Genomic DNA, 22,207 nt, shown 5'->3' on the forward strand with positions numbered 1-22,207 from the left:
CACCATGCATCAAACAACCAAATCTGTTGGACAGCACTACACGTTCAGTGTGGCAACTCAGCCCTTCTCTTTCACAGTGAAGCCTTCAGGCATGGGGCTTCCTCGTTTCCTTTTTCCTTCAGCCCTTTTCAAGCATAAATAAATTCCAAAATGGGGGGAAAACAGGATCATTTTTAAGAACTCAGCTTCCAAGTAGGCAATTTTAATTTCTTCTGTGAATTACATCTGTTAAAGAGTGGAAACTCTCCTGAGAGGTAGGCTAGGGAGTCAATATAGGATCAAGGATATAGTAATATTATTTCTCTTGTATTGCCGGTCACAGAAATGTGACATTAAGCAACAAAGGTATAATCCAGATATTGCTATAAAACCATATGCGGATTCTGATGAGGATTGGCACAAAAGTATAACTGGAAGCAGGTGAGGCTGCAAAGGTTATTGGTAGAAATTCTCCTAATAAACTCAGTTCTCATCAAAAGCAGCACTGTGTGGTGTATGATTGGTCTGTTCACAGTGAAATGCTTCAAAAGACGTATTTATAGTTTTCAAGCTGCCTGGTGCATAACATGCCCAACACTGTTATTTACAATAGGATTCAACCATTTGTAGAAGCCTCAACTTTTAAATGATACTTTTTTGGTTGTTATTAAAATTAATGAATTTAGGAGTTGGTAGAAACCAAAACTGAAGAGAGGAGAAAGAACTCACTAAAAAGCTCTATGCTGAGATCTAGGGGCTCCTTTCTCAAGTTTTTTCTTAATGGTTCACACGTACCTGCTCCTCTCGCATAGCTTGCAGTTTCTTGGCCTTGCTTTGGCGGTAATATTCCATGATCATCATGGCTGCATAGATTTTGCCCACTGTCAGGTCAGTAGCTGCAGGGAGAAGAAAGCAGGACAATGAAGAATGGCTCTTTCTGCCTATTCTTTCAGCACTGCCCAACCAGCGTCCTCTGGACTCCAGGCTGATGTATCTAGGCTTCTTGGGCACTCTCTACAATTAAGTATGTTCCATGTGGCCTCTTCAGAGTTGCAGCCCTGGTAAACATCTGAGGGGGAGTTCAAACAGCTAGTATCAATCACCTTATAGGTAGGCCCTATGGAAGACGATCTCTTAGCTTGGCTCTCATTTTGAGCTATTTCTCAGGAGTGGGAAGAGGCTATGGTGATTAGAGGAAAATAGCTTGGTGTATATCCTTGCTCTTCACTGTGATGAGTTAAGCAGTCTTTACTATTTGGGTCAGCATCTTCCTGTGACCCAGCAGGTGGGCCCTCCCAAAGGACTCCCTCCCGTGCAGTTTGTCATAACACCTTTGTTTATCCCACAATAGTCCAACACAGGCATTCCATGACTAAAGTGAAGCAGTGCCGGATGGTGTTGAGCTCTTCAGTGAGCTTTCACTTTCTCGGAGTTTGTAGGTCCTTTTCTTCTGTAATGCTACACCCTAATCAGAGAAAGGCTACAGCCCAAATTGGACAGGGATCCCAGTTGGCTTTGATTACCCCACCACTCTTTCCCCTCAGAGTCAGAAGGGCAAGAAAAGGAATGATGAATGGCCAAGGGAAATAGGCACACTGAGGGGCAGGTATATACTCGGTGCAAAGGCAACTCAGAAGTCTAGGAATAGGACCTAGAACAAGGGGAACTCTTACATTTGTGAGGGGTGACCAGCAAATCCAGTGTTTTCTGGGAGAGGTTGGGCCAAATTGCCATCATCTCTTTCCTCAGCTCATTATCCATCTGCTGTTTGTCAGCCCCTCCTAGGAGAAAAATAAGAAACCCAAATCAAGGATGAGAGATAAGCAACAAACATCCAGCCATTTGATGCCCCCTTGGACATATCAGAGCTGCTTGTTTATTCTATTTGTTTCCTTGGGTTATATTTATTTTTACATATTAAAAATCCAATATTAGGGGGAAAAAAAAGATGCTATTATACCTTTCACATTATTAGAGCCAGTAAGAGCTGGGCAAGAGTTTTCAATGAATCACATGTCCAAGTCCTTCCTCTACTGTAACATTTCAACACTGCAAGTTGGAGATAGTATGTCTGATAGTTTCTCCACCCGAAAAGTAAGTAAGCCAGTCAGTTAGAAAGAAAAGTTCTGGCATGGCTTTCTTCCTGCCCTTCAGTTTTTCTGCTTACATAAATGCTTTTTAAATGGAAGAGCATTCTAATATTCAGTCCAGGAAAGAGTCTGACTCCCAGTTTTGAAAATTGTAAAGGAAGACTTGTCAAGTTTGATGCATGCACCTTTGAGAGTTATTGAGAGGTGTGTGCACTTCGTATGGTATTCAAGTACCTGCAAACAGGTTTTGATTGGTCTGTGTGAAATAGGGTTGCCAAGTCCAATTCAAGAAATATCTGGGGACTTTGGGGGTGGAGCCAGGAGACTTTGGGGGTGGATCCAGGAGACATTGGGGTGGAGCCAAGATCAAGGCTGTGACAAGCATAATTGAACTCCAAAGGGAGTTCTGGCCATCACATTTAAAGGGACAGCACACGTTTTCAATTCCTTCCTTCCATAGGAAATAATGAAGGATGGGGCACCTTCTTTTGGGGCTCATAAACTGGACCCCCTCGTCCAATCTTTTTGAAACTTGAGGGGTATTTTGGGGAGAGGCACTAGATGCTATACTGAAAATTTGGTGCCTCTACCCCAAAAAACAGCCCCCCTCCCAGAGCCCCAGATACCCGCAGATCAATTCTCCATGATTTTCTATGGGAATAAATCTCCATAGGGAATAATAGAGTTCCCAGCAGACATTTCCCTCTCCTCCCCCCACTTTCTGACGACCCTGAAGCGGGGGGAGGGCCTCCAAACCGGGGGATCCCCTGCCCCCACCTGGGGATTGGCAACCCTAGTGTGAAAGCCAGCAAACATTTAGAATGCTTTTAAAGTCACAAAAGAAAACAAACAAACCCTGATACCAAATCTTACCAGACCTTCACAAAACTAAAGCATGTTGTTGTAGCATAAAGTCCAGGTAGTACTGTAGCTCAGTAGACTCCAAAAAAAGGACCATGAGACTTTCAACAATTGTAAGAACAATCAGTTGAGTTAATCATATGACCCCTTGTCCTACTTCAAAACAAGAGTACCCCTGTTCTTTAACAGCAGCACCTTCTTTTAGCAGGGGCTGGCACTGGAGCTGGGAAACGAGAAACAAAATGCATGCTCCATACCTTTCCTCCAAGGAGCCTTATCTCTCTCACCAACAGTGTTTACCATTGAAACTGAAAGTATCCCACATTTTAATATGCCTTAGCTTAGGATGTGCTGAGTTTAAGTCTCATTTCCTGGAATCCTCTGATTTGATAGATGGACTCACTAGCATCACTTGCCTTTAGCAATCTTGATGTCAAGCGCAGTTCGGATCAATGCCATGAGGGTGGAATTGAAATGGACTGTATTGTCATCTGCCACAGGCAAATCCATACGAAGTAGTCTCTGCAGAAATCCAAGCAGAGAAGTGTCATTTTATGACTCCAGCTTCCTGAGATATCTTAAATATAGGAACATAAGAGTCCTGGGGAGAACTCTGAGCTCAAGGTCTTTTCCTCTATCTCTTCTGCTGCTCATAGTGTAACCTCTCCTCTCCCAAGCAGGAGACAATCAAAGTTCTGCTGTAATAATTTCAATACTCAGCAGGCTATTCGACTTGCCTGCCCCCTCCAAACTTTTTTCTGGGTTAGTGTCCTCTACATGCTTCCCCACTAGATATGGTCACTGGCCCTAAAGATATCTGGCTGTCCTCAACCACATCCAGCATCTTTTTGGCCCCAACCTGGTAGAATTCTCTGACAAATACCACTAGGGCCCTGCAGGACGTAATGAAATTCCACAGGGCCTGTAAGGCAGAGATGCTCCGCAAGACTTTTGGTTGAGGGCAGCGATGGTTCCATCATAGCGAGCACTCTCCTTTTCTCCTCCTTCCCCCTCTATCCTTGCTTCAGCCCCCTCCTCACCTGCCCATGAGACAGCAACATAGTCCAGAGTGGAGTAAAAAAGGGATGTTTGATGTCATCTAAAATAACGTAGCCGATTTTTGGTTTTCTGTTTTCAATTCTGTTTTTATGGTTGTACATCGCCTAGAGCCTCACTCACATTGTGGGGAATAAGCAATTTACAAATCAAATATATAAATAAATGCATGGCCAAGAAACAAGCCCATGTGTGCTTGGAGGTTTGTCCCATCAAAACAAATTGAATTTACTTCCATTGATTAGAATTGATCTGGATTAAAACTAGAGTTTTGCCAATTACTTTAGTGGGAGATGATTGTATTTTAAATGCCTCTTTATGTTGTAACAGAACAGGAAGCCAGGACTTGGCTTCCAAACTTCTGCCTTAATCCAGCAGATTCTACATCCTATCTATAACAGGATTAGATTAATGTTCCAGTTTTAATCACTATGCTAATTCCTTGGAGGGCCATTTGACAGAATTTAAGGGTCCTGATAGCATGTACTCTTCCTCCACTAGACCTCACCCAATGTTCTCTCCAAACTCCAAACTGAATACCTTTTAAGGTCCTAACTTTCACAGAGTTCTTCCAAGGAGCTCATTATTTGTCTGTATAGTAAAATTAAGAAGTATAAAACAAAGAACAAAACAAAACATCAGCTTTCAAAGATAGCAAAGGTAGCCGTGGAAAAGGGAAGGGATCAAAGGATAATGCATTGCAACCATTCAACAGAGCAGGTTTCATAAAATGTGCAAGACTGGAGTCATGCAAAATGAGCATGCAACATGCATCACAGCACAGTGCAAAGGCATCCACAGATAACACATTGAGACTCATTCATAGCTTTGGTATAGATTGCTCTAAAGAGAGAGATCCGGATTGTGGGCTCTTGGTGCAAAAATGGGTGGGTGCATCCTTAGGGTAGAAAAGAAAGAAATGAAATTGACAGACTATGGGCCATGTGCCATTCCTCTGAGCCAAGGCCATGGGCTGGAGATCACACAAGATGCTCAGGGTGGGGCTTGGCCAGCTAGTGCATTAGCTGAGATAGGCTGTGGACCAATGGAAATGGGGGTTAGACAATCAGGGTCTTTAGGGTTTGTTAAGTGGATGTCGCTGAACAGAGGTGTACAGGGGGTAAAGACAGGAGAGTTTAAAAAGGGAAGGAGGTACAGAATCAGAAAGAGGAAGACACACATACAGGTGATGATTCAGCAGGATGATCCCTGAAGGAATCTGATGCCCAGAAAACCTGTAAATCTTGGAAACCATTGTCTTAAGAGCCTAATTAACAGATGTCCCCAGTATTTTACATATATCTAAACAGCATTCCCTCCTGTTTGGCGATTTGCTAAGAATGCTGTCTGTTCCTTTCCACTCTCTTTTTTCTACACTGTCCATCAACAAGCCATTATGTCAAACACAGTTCTGTCATAGAAGTCAGTTCACTTTGTCAGAAGATTTTTTTTTTTTTTGGCTGTCTATCGGGTTTTGTGTGGATACCAAGAGTGAAGCACTCCTAGTCAAAATGAAGTAGCAATATCTTGAAGCAGCACCCTCCTCTTCCTTTGTACTACATTTGGAAATTCCTGATAAATGTTAATGGGTGGGATCTTTACACCTTTTGGCAGATGAACAATTTAGCAATAGTTGCTATTTTGTTTGCAACCAGAATCCAGTAGTTAAGCCCCTTCAGGTGATCAGGCAGCTGTCATGCTACTCAGTAGCCACCTTTGAAGAACTTCAGTCTGCAAAACTGAGACTTAATTTGAGCATTGCCAGAGCACTGTGGGATTATTTACCTACCTACTGAACTGCCATGGCAGGGCTACTTCTTCTAATATCTGAGATTGTGTTGGTGGGGCCATCAACATGGTTGCTCTTCATAGCAACGTCACAGTGCCCTCAAGGAACAGCAACATTGGCACAGGTAGCATTCCACCTTGGTGCTGCTGCCCATCTGTTTTATTCTCTCCAAGAGGGACATTTCAGCACTTAGCAGAAGCTTGGGACTCACTGCCCATCTTCCCACATCCACATGTTTGGCTTTCAATACGTCACCGAACTGTACCAGTGCCAGTCTTCACCCTCTGTTTTGCTTATCTGACCGCTATGAGCTTTTATTGAACTGATCTAAAATACCTCAATACTTGGCAAAAATTCCATGATACATGAATATTTATACAAATATAAATAATTTTGTTTTGTCAAAGATTTCAGGTTTTCACAGCTGGTAACATCATTAGGGTTTGTAGAATCTTTCGGGATCAAGTGCCGTGTTCTACTGGAGAAAGTTTTCCTTCCAGACGTTTCGTTCTCAGCTGCGGAGAACATCCTCAGTGGCGTTGCAGCCAGAGCAGGCGCTCAGACCTTCTTGGCTGCTGTGCATTGAGTGAGCCTGCTCCGGCTGCAACGCCACTGAGGATGTTCTCCACAGCTGAGAACGAAACGTCTGGAAGAAAACTTTCTCCAGTAGAACACGGCACTTGATCCCGAAAGATTCTACAAACCCTAATTTTGTTTTGCATAGTTGTAGTCACAAAATTTGTTTCTATTGGCTGAATTTGAACTTCCTAGTGGAAATCCCTCCCACTAGGCAGTAGCACAAAATTTTCAGGGCACTGTTTTTGGGACACTGCTTAAGTTTTTCATCCCTGCAATGGAGCAAACATGGACTAGAAAGTTAAAGGAGATGAAAAGGCCAAATCATTTCAGTCATGCTAGTGTACATGAAAATGCCAGGTTATATATAGGTTCAAGTTGGTAAGAAAAGTAAGCCTTTTGGCTGAAGCAGAACTACCTCCGAGGAGCCCACATGTTCTTGGATATCCACAGTGAAGAAAGGATAAGGGGGTGGGATGGATACAGACAGCAATTCTTCATTGGGGCAGTTAGGGCACTCTTTCCCCACAGACAGGTGAGGGAATTGCAGATTCAATATATCTCACAATTATCTGAACAACCAATGTCATGGAGAAATGAACATACAGATGTGTAGATAATGATAGCAGGTGAGAAGAACATGGAAGCATAAACAGAGAATGTCACTGGAAGTGAAGGAGGAAGGTTATTGTGAGATATTACTCAAAACTCTTTTCCAAAGGATTCAAAAGAACTGGGAAACTGAGGGCCAAACTAGATGTGATGCCATCCTCGTGGTAGACACGAGGACACTGCTGCCATTTAAGTAATTTTAAAATGCCGCCTGCAGAATCACTTGTTTTCCTCTCTAGCACCCTTCCAAGTGCCAAAACAACTATGGGACTTGATATGCTGCAGGGTTGGGACAACAGTGCCTCAGTCTACCATGCTTGCAGGCCTTGTGATACTTTAAAATGGTGGCAGCATTGTCCCCCTGGCAGCCACAAGTACACAGTCATGTCTGGTTTGTCCCTGAAGCACAGATATGGAAATGGAACAGTTGGGAATAAAAGTGTGGGTCTTGATAACCAAGACAGTCGCCCAAAGCTACCAAGCCTTATCATCTTGTACATTAACAGTGCAAGTATATGCTATTACTCCACGCTAATTTTTTTTTTTTCAATGGATGTAGACTGAAGTAAGTTTACATAAGATTGTTCTATTAATCTCATTCATGGAGCCAGGTAAATCATCAAGAATTCTCAATATACAACAAGTCTGTGCCTGTAGTATCCTGTTAAAATTGGCCTTTGAAAGCAGGTGCCTACCTGGTTCTGATGCACAGGTGATCTTTTTTTTTTCCAAGTTTAAAACAGTTTATTAAGATCAGAATAAACAGGTACAGTATAATCATCGATCATATTTTCAGCGTCCTTACTTAAACATACAAGCAGGACTCTTACATGAAGATACGTACCCAGTTATAAAACACAACCAAACTGTACAACTTCATAACTGGCAGCATAAGCAAGAAAAGAAAACATACTAATCACAGTTTCATTACATTAAATTAATAATATCAAAATATCTGCTGGAGATGTGCGACCTTGCAAGGTCTGAATTGGTAAAAGAATATTCAAGAAAAGGCAACCGCATACATTGGAGACACGTCACCATCCAAATCAGAAGGGTATTTCAAGCTATCTGCGACCTTGTCCATTACATAGACCGCCCATATTTTTGCATACCAAGCTTTAAAGGGTGGGGAATTGGGAGATCTCCAGAACTGAGCTAGAACTATCTTGGCTGCAGCAAACAGAAATGATATTAGGGCTTTACTAGATGTTGGGATGGAAATACCAACCCAATAATCTAAGAGTATAAGTTCCATTTTGACAGGGAGAATGTAACCTGTGATTTCCTTAATCCTTTCCAAAATTCGAGACCAAAATGATTTTACCACTGGACAGGACCACCAGTAGTGGATAAACGAACCCTCTCCCCCACAATTCTTCCAGCATAAGGAAAAAGTATGCGGCAAAATATAGTGCAACCTTTTGGGTGTCAAATACCACCGGAACAGAATTTTTTGAGTTTGTAGTTCAATGTTCAATGCAGTCGATGAGTATGAAGGTGAGGTCCAAATTTATTGCCAAGCAGCCTCACTTAAATTAACAGAACAATTCCTTTGCCAAGCCTTCAGATAAGAAAGAAGTTCCTCACTGTCCTTCTCCAGCAATCCTTTATATATGTAGGAAATCAGTCCACGAGATTTAGAGGATGGAGAAGACAACAATTGTTCAAAAAAATGTGAGAGCACACCCAAGATTATGATTTTTAGAAAAAAGATGTTAGCAGGTGTTTCACCTGCAGATACTCGAACCAAGATAATGACTTCTCAGCCATTTTATCTAAAGTCTGTTTATCAAGCAGGGTACCTTTTGACATAATGTCTTTGAAACTACAGATGCAAACATGCCTCCAATCATAGTAAGAATTGTACGGATGTCCTGGTTGAAACCAACAAAGCCCTAGAAAGTGAGAAACAGGAGATATTGAAGGAGCTAGATGACTACAAAGTTTGTCCCAAATCTGAAAGACAGCTTTAAGAAAGAAATCAGATGCTATAGCAGATGGCCTACATCTTGGAATTTCCCAAAGTAAAGTATTAAATGAACTACAACCAAGATAAGAACTTTCTATGATTTTCCAATCCATTTGCTGTGATGAGTCATAAAATTTAATAAGTCCACCTAAAAGAGCTGCTTCATAATATTTACGAAGATCAGGGAGAGCCAGGCCTCCTGAGGATTTAGGGCGAATAAGAGTAGGATAACCAATTCTGGGCATGCCTGCATTTCAAATGTATTTAAGGAAGGAGCACTTCCACCCTTTAAACAAGTAATCAGGAATGAGGATAGGAATAAAAATTTCGGAAAAATGAAGGATTTAATAATCTGAACTTTCTCATTCCAAGGAATAAAAGAAGAATTCCTATTCTTTTGCAAGCTAATTATATCATTATTTAAAAGATGGCGATTGACTTTAAAAATATCACTCAAGTTTATGGGAATATTCACCCCTACACACGTCCAACACTTATCAATCTTCTTAAAATGATCATTAGAATAAATAAAGTCTCGAAAAGTGTTAGATATTACCATGGGGTATATAATGGATTTAGATGAATTAGATTTAAGCCCAGAAATAGAAGCAAACAGAGATAGTAAATTCGCTATAGCCGGTAGTGAAAAATCAGGATTGGTTACAAAAAAGTGTCAAGTCATCTGCGAACAAAGAAAGTTTAATTTGCTGGTTATTCATATGTACCCCCACAAATTCAGGAGTGTTACGGAGAGCATTGGCAAGAGGCTCAATTGCCAGAGCGAAAAGGAGGGGGGGAAGGGGACAGCCTTGCCTGGTGCCACGGGATAACTGAAAGTCTTCTGAATCTAAATTATTGACATGAATAATAGCAGACGGGGAGTGGTATAAAGCGCGAATAATTTTGATAAATACTGGACCAAATTCCATCTTTTCCAACAGTGTGATAAGGTAAGGGACTTCAACAGAATCAAAGGCTTTCTCAAAATCAATTGATAAAATAAAAGAAGAGTCTACAATGAATTTCCTACAATATTGTATAACATTGAGAACCTTTCTGGTATTATCAATTAGTTCACGGTTCGGGATAAACCCAGATTGGTCTGGGTGAACATAAGTCCCATTAAAGGTATTAAGACGTGAAACTATAGCCACTGTAAAGATTTTATAATCGCAGCTGAGAAGCGAAATAGGCCTATAGGAACTAGGTTCTAGCAAGTCTTTGCCTTTCTTGGGGAGAACTATAATTTCTTGGGGAGAACTATAATTGAGACCAAGTGGCAGGAAAATTATTCGAAGTTACAAATTGATTACAAAAATCAGCTAGAGTAGGGACCAACAAAGTGCTAAAAAACTGTAAAACTCAGGAATAAATCCGTCTCTGCCAGGCGATTTGTTGGGTTTTAATGATTTAATGGTCTCTTGAATTTCAAGTGCCATGAATGGTTGCTCCAAGAAGGATCGAATTGCTGAAGAAAGCAGTTTAAGATTGGAGCGAGTATCTAAAAAATAAGGTCAGGTGAGGGATGTCGAGATGAATATAAAACAGAATAATTTTGTTTAAAGACACCCACGATCTCTTTAGCTGAATATTTCAAGGAGCCAGATTTAGTCGGAGTAGAGGGGACCATCATCGGGGTTAATCTCTTTTTTACTTTCCACGAAAGAAGTTTGAGAGATTGAGGGGTTCGGAACCAGTACTTTTGTTTGACAAATGCTATTTGTTTCTGAATCCTGGAGCCCTCTAACGATTCTAATTTTTTCTGTTCTATAAGAAAAACCAAGTCTCCATTTCCCCTCCCTCCCATACCACCATATACAATTAATACAGATGTTATTTTTAACAGCCCAGCTTTTACACATTTTAAAGAAAAATATACATAAATTTTAAACTACCCCCCCTTCCTTTAGCTGTGTGGACCTTTCATATAAAACCTTTTCCAATTATAAAACATTTCCTTACATGAAGAAGCAAGAACCACACAACCAACTTCCCGTTGCTAACACAGTTGGTCACAAACATCCATACAACAACCTGAGTTTCAATAAGCCTATATATTTCCACAAGAAATTTCTAACCCCAACTGAGTTTATTGGCATAACCATACCCACCCACCTCAAAATTTCCAAAGATTTCATGCAAGCTGAAAAGAAAATTCATCACACATCCAAACTCCTATTCTTCCAGGTTTAAAGCAAATTACCAGCATCCCAAACACTCTCTCTCTCTAGCATGCATATCAGACAATCATAAATTTCATTATATATATATTAACTTCTAACCATTCTATCACACCACATAACATTCATTCCAAAGATTTCATAAACGTTAAAAAAAAGAGAGTTCGACACACATCCAGACACATATTCTTCCAGAAGTAAATCAAAGTACCAGCGTCCCAATCACTCACTCTCAACCAGCCATATCAGATAAATGAATAAACGATCCAAAATTTCATTTTATCTCCAGGTAAAATAATATATCACAGGCGACATCATACATTTCACACCCCACATCATACATTTCTCATTCAAAACCACACCTCCAACAGTCATTCCTCCAGCATCAGACTACATATTCATTTGACTTATATTACATAGTCAATGCCATACATTTCTAGCCTCAACATACACAACAAGGCATAACATACAAGGTACACCAAGAGAATTTGCTGTCATAATCACTCAGTTTAAGCAAACCAGAGAACAAACTCAGAACATATATACCCAAACAAGCCAGCAAAAGTACATTCATAACTGTACTGTCGCATAACATTTGAAGAGGAAGAGTCTTATTTGACAAGAAAACAGATTCAATAGTTCAACAGCTAGGAGATGCAGGATGAATAGGTCTATTCATAGGGACACGTCGCCATCTAGAGTTGGAAGACAGTGGGTGTTCCCGGGAGGCTGCTTCCAACAGTTCATCAGGAATGTGGAGTTTCAAGTCACGTAGCAAGCCTATTCCCGGTTCCAGATCCCAAGCCATAAACGTTTGATCTTGAATTATGACTTGCAGTTTATAAAAAGCAATCCAGCGATACCGAATGTTCTCCTTATTCAGAATCTCAACAATTGGTTTCATAGTCTTACATCTCTGCAGAGTTTCAGCTGACAAATCTTGCAAAATTTGGACGTCCTGATCTCCCAGTTTAAATGAGCTGGAAGCGCGGGCTTTGCGTAGAAGCTTGGCTTTAGTGGAGACCGTCGAAAAGTCAACGAGAATGTCTCTGGGCATTGAAGCTTTCTGCCTCCGCATGGGGCCGATTCTATAAGCAGCTTCTAAAGTACCCAGTTCTAACTTGGAGAAGCCCAGCTCTTTTGATAGCCGTGCATTAATAAGCCCTTTCAAGTCATTAGGAGAAGCTGAGTTGTCAGGGAGGCCGCGAATTTTAACGTTCCCTGCTTTTAATTGGTTTTCAAGCTCGATGATTTTATCCGTAGTCCGTTCTTCACGCTTGTAAAAATATTGTGCGTCGTCTTGAGCCGTGCTCGCTGTATTAAAAGCAGAGTCGGCCGCCTCCACCACTTTCTCTAGGGAAGCTTGAAAAGCTACCAGTTGGGCAGAAAGTGGCTGTATCATTGCAGATATTTTATCAGTCATATTAGTTTCCAAATGTTTAAAAGCTTCCATTACCTCTGACCGAAAAGCAACAAGTTCATCCGATGCGGTTTTCCTGCTTCCCGACACCATTTTGTCAGCTGAATTGGATGCCGCTCTCAGGGCATTAGATGTGGGTCCTTTTGAAAAATAGTTCTTCACGGAGCCTTTTGGGGGGTTAGGATTACGGGAGGCAAACGCGGAGCTTCGCTTTCAGGCGTCTATCTCCTAAATCCGCGACGCCACGCCCCCTGTTTTATTTCTTATGGTAGGAAGCTCTCTTGCAAAAAAGTTAAAATGGCACTAAGTAGTCTTGCTTTTTTGCTCCTGTCCTCAATACAATCTTGGCCCCGAGTTCTGTATAGCCTGCTACTGCTTTACGTGATATTCAGAGGTTTACTGTCCCGAGTGTAGAAGTTCCTTTTGGTCATCATGGCTAGTAGCCTCCACAAAACTGGAAGAAGAAATCTAATTTTTGTAAAAGGTATGTACTTATTCTGTGTTGATCGTTGTCTCACTGGTTTGCTTATATCTTGTGTGTCTATCTGATATGCTAAAAAGGTAAAGGTAGTCCCCTGTGCAAGCACCAGTCATTCCGACTCTGGGGTGACGTATCACAATGTTTTCATGGTAGACTTTTTTTTTTACAGGGTGGTTTGCCATTGCCTTCCCCATCAGATCTGCTACACATATGCTAATATTCAGTATAGTCAGGTTTCTGTATGACTGACACAAATGATTAGAATGAGAGAGAGAGAGAGAGTTCTGTGTTTACTGACAATCTTGCTTCTGTCTGCACTTGTGCTGGATGAGCACATGCCCCATGAGCATCCAGTTGTTGTACTTATGAAGGTCCTTTCTTCAACTTCCCGCAGCTCAAAAGCACTGAAGATTTGTAACGCTGTTACTTTTAGCTGCTCTATCAAAGATGACTTAAGGTGAATTCCATTCTCAAACACACCTAAAATCAAGCATTTTCTGGACCAGACCTGCAAGGTGACACGTTCTGCAGCATGTGCTGCCAAAATTAGAGAGGATGTTGTGCAGTGATGCACAGCTGTTGGCTGGGAGATGAAGAAATCTTGTTGGTCCTTGGTTCCTTTATTTGTATACATATTGGACCTGATTACGTTATGCTTTATTGTATCTATGTTAAGTTTTTGGTGTGACACTGTAGCAGTCATAGCTTTTGGAATAACAGAGTAAGTAATGTCTGCTAGATGGTTCAATTTATTATGAGGGGAAGACTTTTTGGTTTTTACCTTGTTTAATCAAGACTGGATCTTCTTGATGAAACTTTTAACTTTTATTTATTTATTTTATTCTATTTATTTATTTAAAGCAGTATGTGGAGCTGGCTGCAATGACTTCAGCTTTTGAAATTTTTTGTTATCAATGAGACATTTTGGTCTTCATGCAGATCACATTAAACTTCATGTTTCTGTTCCTCCACCTTCTGTTCTGTTTAGCATTAGTGCTAAACATTGTCTTCACATCTAAACCTCCTTCTTTTATTGCAGTCGCAGGGCTTAGAAAGAATTTTCTTTTTAATATCACTTATATCACAAAACTTCATTTTCTGTTGATACCTCTGAGGTTCTGCTTTTAGGTTTTTATTTTCTCTTGACTTCTATAAGTTTTTTTCTCCCAGCTTTCCCCTTCACATTGATATTTTTTTTTCAGCTCTGTTGTTCATGTCATCTTGTTGAGTCATCACTTCAGTCACAACTCCTCACGTCATCATCACCTGTATATGTTGCCAGTTGTTCACATACACTGTATACTACTGCTTCTCAGTTCTTCAGACTTGGCTGCGATCTTGAAATTCCTTATTTCCCATCTTCAACAGTCCAGATCATGCAGTTAATTCTTGTGATTATTCTTCTGTTAAAACTACAGATTTTATCCTGTTTCTCAGCTTCGCCTCTTCTTGCCCATTTTTCTGAGTCTGGAATTCTGTTCCTTCTTACATTTGTTACGCTTCTTTACCCTCCTTTGAAAATTTACCTTCTCACTGGCTTTTTAAAAAGAGGTTACTCTGCTTTAATTGTATTAACAAAAACAATTTACTTCTATTTGTACTAAAGGCTTGACCCCACTAGAGATTTTTGCAGACAAATGGTATTTTTATCCTTGGTGTGGCACCTCCCTCCCCCCTCCCACTGCAGCCCATACTGCCCTGTGAAAGGCTCCTGGAGGAAAGGAGACTTCAGAAACAGTATAGAGGGATTCCAGGTCTGCAGCAGGGATGGAGATTTGGTAAAAACTCTTCCACTTCCATCCTCAGAAATACTCCATGGAATCCAAGCTTCTGAAAGTATACTTGTATGAAGGATTTTTTTTGCTACATATTGTAACATCCCTTTCTGCCCTCCCTCCCTTTTCATATATTTAAACTTCAAGCCATTGTGTAAGTGCGAAGTTCCTCCTCCCAATACCTCCCACAATAGCAATGTAGGGGCAGGTAACGGTCTACTAATTAGTTGAAAGGGCAGCTATATTTGGTTCAGCAGCAAGAAGCACCTGAGGATTAATTCTCACTTTTCTCTGACACCTGCTCTGGTTGCCGAGGAATAAAGGAACTCTGTCTGAGGGAAGGCTGGGATCATATGAGAAGAACCACGCAAGCATTAGAAACAAAACAGGTGTGATGGGACTTGCATGGTGAGGAAACGGTGCCCTTCCTATGTTGTTCCTTTATTACAGAGCAGTGTGAACCAGACGATTTCTCAGCCCTGTGATTTTACCATATGCATAATTTGTCCTTAGGCTCTCCTCTGAATTACTGGGTGTTGCTGTTATCTGGGCCCTGAAACTAGACAGATGGGGCATTTTAAAAACATGAAGGAACAAGGAGAATCTTTCGTCTGAAGAACTTCAGTCACAGGTATTGCCTCCTAATCAGCATTGTGTTTGGAAGCGCTTAATCTTTCCTTACTTCTCTTCACTGAGTGGACACCACGTCCCTACTCCTTTCATCAGGCAATGGCATGCTCATTTCTATAACACGTGGCATCAAAGTGCGCGGACCCCCAAACCACAGATTTCACTCCCACTGACAAGCAGCTGAGGGATTTGGATCCCTCCACCTCTCCACATGCAAACAGTCACTACAGTGAGAAAGAACATTTCAATATCTGTGCCATAAATCATTTGCAGAAACCCAGTAGTTGAGGGAAAGAGAACAGAGGAGACACACACATGAAGGAAAATATCACAGGGGGAAACTCTGGGATGCTGAATGATAAATAGCATAGTGAGGAAAAAGAGAAAGAAAATGCAAGTCATGGATTAGCTAGTGAGGTACATGGGAATTAGGATTAGAGTATGGAGATATGGAGGGGCAAAGAGGAAAGCTTTTGATAGGTTAGAATTGCATTGACAGAGAAAGGGGCACGGAGTAGCAGAGAGAAGGGGCAGAGAAACAGGTTAGTTGATCTTAATTTGTCTCTGGTTGAAAGTAGAGAACTGCTATCCCTAATGTTGTGTTCTTTGGTAGGAAGTTCCATTGCTATTAAGGCAGAAGCCTCCTCGGCCTTTAGGGGTTCCGAAAGGACATAGGGGACTACACAAAGAGGCCAAAGAACTATTAGATAAATCATGAGGACATTTTTTTGCCTTATTGTTTTATAAAAGCCAGAAGGGCATGAGAGAGCAATTTTGCAACAAAATCACCTGCCAACTACAGGGGTGTGGGTGCCATTACATGCACAGAACAAATCTGCTTTTATTCAGAAAGAGCTCTGTTTGAGCGTACGTCCAGTTGTTGCTCTGTATGAGTATAACAGAGAAGAGTGCTTGATAAACGGGCAACTTTGTTGGTCTTAAAGGTGCCACTGGACTCAAAGTGTGTCCTGCTGCTTCAGACCAACACAGCTACCCACCTGAATCTGGCAAGTGTACTGGCAGTGCGTACTGTCTATCTGGCATAAAGCTAATAGCAAATAGGCTTTTAAAACAGCTCAGGACACAGCACATTACGCAAGCCCATTTGTACTAGTTTGGTCTCTCTGGTTATGCTTACAATGATATAGGCCATCACTAAACCCATGTGAGTGTTTCTGGGCAGATGTCAAGTAATCCACGAGTTAGCGTCCCTCTCTTTAATTTTCAGTTCCACATGGAAATCTGCAGATACCGCACTTCTCAAGTGGAAAGCGCACCAGTACTTGCAAGTCATGTATGTGTGATACTAATTTCCATGCTAATATCTACTAGCACCGACGGCAAACTAGTGAACTAGCAGGATCGGCATGAGTAGCACAGTCCAAACGATGGACTATGGGACTATAGTAAAAAAAAATCTACGCAACTCTGTCTTCTTATTTGAGGTGCTTCTGCTCTAGTGCTAAATCTGTACAACCTAGCACAGCTAAATATATATAGCCTGAAGTGACCAAAAACATTTACAATCCTGTTGCTAAACCCATGAATCTATGTCATGACTTGTCTTAGAATGTATACATTTAGTAAATTCAGTTACTTTTAATTTCAGAAGTTTTAATTTGCTTATAGTGAACACTTCCTTAAATAATAGCCTTCTTAAGTTACTTCTTGCCTCCTTTAATTACTTTGTTATGTCTCCAGTCACAGTAGTTGAAGAATTTTTTTAAAAGGGTTGGTTTAACTTACTAATGGTGATAGTGATCTTGAAAAACCCACTAGGGGAATCTTGGAAGAGCAGAATTGTGCAGGTCATATAGATGAAGGCTCAAAAAGTGCTATGGAAGCGGGTGGGGGTGGGGGCCCCACACCAGCCTCCTTTTTTTAAATACCAGAAATGTTCCTATTCTAAAGCAGGCACTCATACCTTAAATGAAAATGACCATATTGCAAATTTTAAAAGCCCATTTTCCAAGAAAGTCTTAGGTGGAGTAAAAAGGGAACGCATCTGATTTGGAATTTATCTACTGCACGAGGACTAACTTCCAGGACTTCAGTTTGGATCTAGTTTTGGCCTGCAGACTCTGGACCTCAGTGATGACTTCCCCAGAGCACATCAGGGCACAGATGTTGACGCTCCAGTTTCTGGTTTCATATTCAGTTCACTGCTGCCCTCCATGTCACGTTATTTAATGGATGGGGGTTAGAAATAAATGGAATGCCTTTTATTTTTTTGAACCAGGAAGGCAGCAATGTGCCCTTTGGTCTCAGCTGCTGACAGAGAAATGTAGTGCATTCAGGGAAACTAGAAATGGCAGGAACTTTGTCTGAATGGGGAGATTCGCTCTGAACGAAACAATGTGAGGCAAACTTCTGATTTGTGATACATTGATTTACTGTGCATGTGGACAGTTGCTACATGGACAAGTTCTATGATGACCCCAAGCCCAAGTGCATCACAAACTATCAAATAATGGTAATAACATTAATGTCCACTCCAGTGTTTGCCTACATGTTACACTTGGTATATTGTAACCTAGTTTTACCCTAAAGCAACTAGATTTTAATGGACATTCCACAATAGAAGGAAATGTTCTCTTTCAAAGGGGAAGGTTGCCTAGGGAGAGACAAACTGATCTGCAGAGGTTCATCAGGGTCTGATTAGATGTGGGTTCGGCTGGGGTTTGTGTTCAACATGGAACCTGGCACTCACTTAAAAAATAGTGTGAGGAGGGAAACTGAGTCCTGAGCATGTTCATGCTAGTGGGAGAGGCTTCATCAATCCCTCCCTTCCACCCCATCCACTTTTACTAGCAGAAAAGGGCCAGGGGTGGGGGGTGGGGATGATGTTTGTATTACTGCCAGTTCCATGTGTCTGCCCAGGAGACATGTGGAATCTTCAGTAAGACAAACAGCTCAGCCCCCCTGGGGTGGAAGGGGAGGAATGATGGAGCTTATGTTGTCATCAGTGAACACGTATATTTGGAAGCCGATTTGCACCCCACAGCACATACTATACTTAAGGTGATTCCTGGGGCAAGCCGAGCTTGCATTTAATATATAATTAGACCCCCATTGTTGTGCCCTGCAATTCATTAGAAAATATTTAACTCAAGTTACTTTTATTGTCAGCAAGATGTGGACTTTGTGTATGGATGATGAGTACAGAATGTTAACTGGAATCGTCTTGAATTTTTGGTCTCAGATATGCAGATACTGGCCTGATCCGACATTCTTATAGATTTAATGTGTTTTGGACCACTGATCTCTCTTCCCCTTCCAGCTCCATTTCATCTGGGGTATTCATATGGGTTGGGTAGTTACAGAGCAATTATAGCTGTAGATTGTCCAAAAGGTGGCAATGAAAGTGGGAAGTAGAAAAAGTTTAAAGCAGTGGGGTTTTTTTTGCTAGATGCAAAAGTATGGGCTGGTGCTACTTGGACAAGAGATTTTGAGTAGGAACATGCACCTTGAATTAGTTTCTTACCAGCCCCACCTTTACTGACCATAATGGAGTCTCTGAAACATGAAACGCTAACGGTACTGAACGGACACACTGTTACTGCTCAAGAGATTGGATTGGGAGGAAGGGTAGAAATATACAAAAATTACAGATTTATAGGTTTTTTTCCTTAGAAAAAAATGGATAAAAGTGAAGCTAACTTGAAATATTTCTTGTTTATTTCTTAAAAATTATTCTACCTTATAAGCCACACGGGCTGGGCATTTCTTCCCTAACCCCAGGGGTGGAGACATATGTCTCAGCATCTCATACATGTCCATGAAAGTCATCCGGCCCCTGGGAGCAAAAAAAAAAAAAAATAACCAAAAAGAAAAAAAAAGAAAAAAAGGAAAAATACACGGAAAAAATAGAAAAGAGAGAAAGATGCAAAGAAGAGAAAAAATATTGGAAATCAAGTGGAAAAGGGAAAAAAAATGGAAGATAAAAATGTAGAGATTACTGTGCTGTTTGCCAGTAAAGAGTCTGAATATGCTTGATCTTCATGGGTGACTGGAAGTACAAGGATCATTCCTGAAACTGTGGCCATGATATAGCAAAATTCTTAAGCATACATTTCTGTACGTTTGGAGCAAGTGTTCACATCACAACAGAGACAGATATAAGCCTGTGCCTCCATCTAGTTTTTGCTCAGTCTGAGGTTACCGTGCAGACCACCTTCCCATTCAGTGTTATAGGGCCAAGTGTGTAGAGTCAAGTCCCCTTAGTAATGAAGAACCATAGAAAGAAGGAGAGAATAGAAAGACTGAGAATGAGGAGCCCCTCTTTGCCAATGTGAGAGGAGGGCAGACTGCAAAGAAAGAAGGTGGAGGGAAAGGGAGGGTGGAAAGGACTGGGGGAGGAGGGGGGGGAAATGGCTGAGGTGTCAATGTAGTCTCTGTCCTCCCCAAATGAAGAATTAATGTGCAGAAGGTGGTGGAGGTGCATAAAGAGAGACTCATAGAACCCTTCAGGCCTAGCTCCAGCTAACAGCAAGCAGAGATGGTTCAAGGTAACTGATATGCTCCATGCGTTACTGGTCCAGGTGGCAGCATCATTTCACACATTCTGTTGGCTTATTACATTACTAAATTACTCTTGAAAATGCAATATATAGATAGATATGTGTACAGATATATATATATATGAAATATATATATTAAAGAAACCATAAGCAACATTCATTCCGTTGATGCTAGCAGGTTTTAGTGTAAGTCAAACCTTGCAAGCAACCCTATGAGGGCATTTCTTGCCTAAGCCCAGGGGGGGAGATATTACACGTAATAAACTGTACATATCCTTATAATGAATTCGGCCACTGCAAGAAGAATACATGGGAGTTAGTGCAGATGCTACAGGGCAAGAGAAACACAGACTGTCATGTAAACACAAAACACAGCGGGGCTGCAGGCTGGAGACCTTCAGTCCGGCCATACACCACCTCCCTCAGGTATAGGAGGAAACTGTGAATTCCCAACGGATGCAATCAGAAAGGGGCCTCTCGAAGCACTAAAGACTAGGCCTCATTGAAGCTCTAGTGCTTCCCCATCAGCACTGTGGGAAGAAAGGTAACTGTCATATACATTAATAGGTTGCGGGGGGGGGGGGAACTATGTCTAATTGGACAGGTTATGAGATTTATTTTAGATCTTAAAGTCAGCTGTGACCAGATCCATATGTTAGTTTTGAATTTCTAGCTTTTTTCTTCTTTTTTCTTCTGTGAAGAACCTTAGAAGTAAATCACATTGTGTGCCATGTCTGGTATTTATACCAATATTTCCTCTCCTTTCTTTTCAGTGTGGTTGGGTCATAAGATTCACTAGAAACCAGTACTCAGGAGGGGGAAGACCTGTATTTCCTGCCCCTGCTCAGCACAGGCTTTCTTATGGACACTCCCTCAGCTGGGCTTGGCAGGGCTTGCCAGTTAGGGCTGGCAGCGTAAACAAACACATTAAACCTGGACACAACGGGCATTCATAGTGGACAGGGTACAGGGATGGTAAAAGATACCAAGAGAACTCTGGGGAGAACCTTCCGCTAGGTGCATGAGATTGCAACCCTGCTGACTGCATCTGCTTACAGCAGCAGAGTGCCTGGCCTCTCACAACAACCAAAAAAAAAAAATTACAAAAACAGCATTACATAGCAGAGTAGAAGACCAGGCCCTAGCACTTCACGTGCGCACGCACACACACACACAATTCCACAGGTTGAAGTATTAGAAGCACGTCACCTATTACAAACAGAGCTATTGTAAGTATTTCTCTTACTGCTGCATAATACGTACTACCTGTGGGTTTTGTCCAGGCTGCGAAGCCAAACCCCCAATTACTCCTATTTGGTTCAGATGTTACTAATGTGGCACAAAACACAAAGCACAGTTGTTGCCAGGGGTTTGACACAATCATTGTTTGGCTCAAATATTGCTAAATATAGTACTCAGTTTGCCCACTGCAGGCCAGTGCAGCCCACAAGGCAGGACGGGAAAATGTCAAGAGGCACAACTGGACACCTGGGGGACGTACAGTGTGTCCTCTCTTTTGATTTTATGGGATAATGTGAGGGTGTATGTGGCATTGCCAGAATCCAGCTGCAAAAACCTAAAATTAAAAGAGGAAATGTTAATCAGTGTTAAAACACCACACCTGCTCCTTCCAAGCATTTGTTTCTAGTGAGACCCACAAAAAGTAGCCAACAAGAATGATAACGGGAATGACACAGTGGCAGTGGCCACAGATCACACTGACTGGAGTTCAGCTAAGGTGACACACAATGGATCTGCATGCAAACAGAGGCAGTGGCTCTGGTTTTTGTGTCAGTTAGAGTCTCTTGAACACTCAAGAAGCTGCCTTCTCCAGAGTCAGACCATTGGTCTATCAAGGTCAGCACTATCTACTCTGACTGGCAATGTCACTCCATGTCTCAGGTCGAGGTCTTTCCCACCACACGATCCTTTTAACTGGAGATACTGGGTCTTCAACTTGGAGAGCTTCTACATGGAAAACAGATGCTCTACCATTGAGCCTCAGCCCCTCCCTTCCTCTCTCATCACAGAAAATAAAGGCTGCATCTGCCAAATAACTTTGTATCTCTGCTCTGTCACATTAGATAACATTCTTATTTTCGGAACAGAAGCAAGGAATTGTAGCTCCTACCCACCTTCCTGTTCTAGATCAAAATTATTGTTTGCCTCCCCTAAGTGGAACAAGGACCCAGAGATGAAGCTCCTGCCTCATGCCTCTTTGGTGCAAAACAAGCAAAAGAAACTTAAGAGTCCTGGACTTCAGTGC

At 41.5% G+C, this 22,207-nt stretch overlaps 1 protein-coding gene across 4 annotated transcripts in view; it reads right to left on the reverse strand.

The window, feature by feature from the left end:
* CACNA1A (calcium voltage-gated channel subunit alpha1 A) overlaps positions 1–22,207 on the reverse strand; it is a 599,049-nt gene that overhangs the window by 63,559 nt on the left and 513,283 nt on the right. The window contains exons 39-42 of one of the 4 annotated variants that reach the window (XM_060240686.1): positions 19,121–19,217; positions 3,347–3,452; positions 1,653–1,760; positions 775–875 (exon numbers count right to left, since the gene is read on the reverse strand). In XM_060240686.1, the coding sequence (XP_060096669.1) occupies positions 775–875; positions 1,653–1,760; positions 3,347–3,452; positions 19,121–19,217 (412 nt within the window). Of the gene's footprint in view, positions 1–774; positions 876–1,652; positions 1,761–3,345; positions 3,453–19,120; positions 19,218–21,211; positions 21,271–21,300; positions 21,518–22,207 lie in introns of those variants that run through there. The other 3 variants (XM_060240689.1, XM_060240688.1, XM_060240687.1) reach the window with 3 other exon arrangements.

The sequence above is a fragment of the Heteronotia binoei genome, chromosome 5 (assembly GCF_032191835.1).
Source record: "Heteronotia binoei isolate CCM8104 ecotype False Entrance Well chromosome 5, APGP_CSIRO_Hbin_v1, whole genome shotgun sequence".
Classification (NCBI taxonomy): Eukaryota; Metazoa; Chordata; class Lepidosauria; order Squamata; family Gekkonidae; genus Heteronotia; species Heteronotia binoei.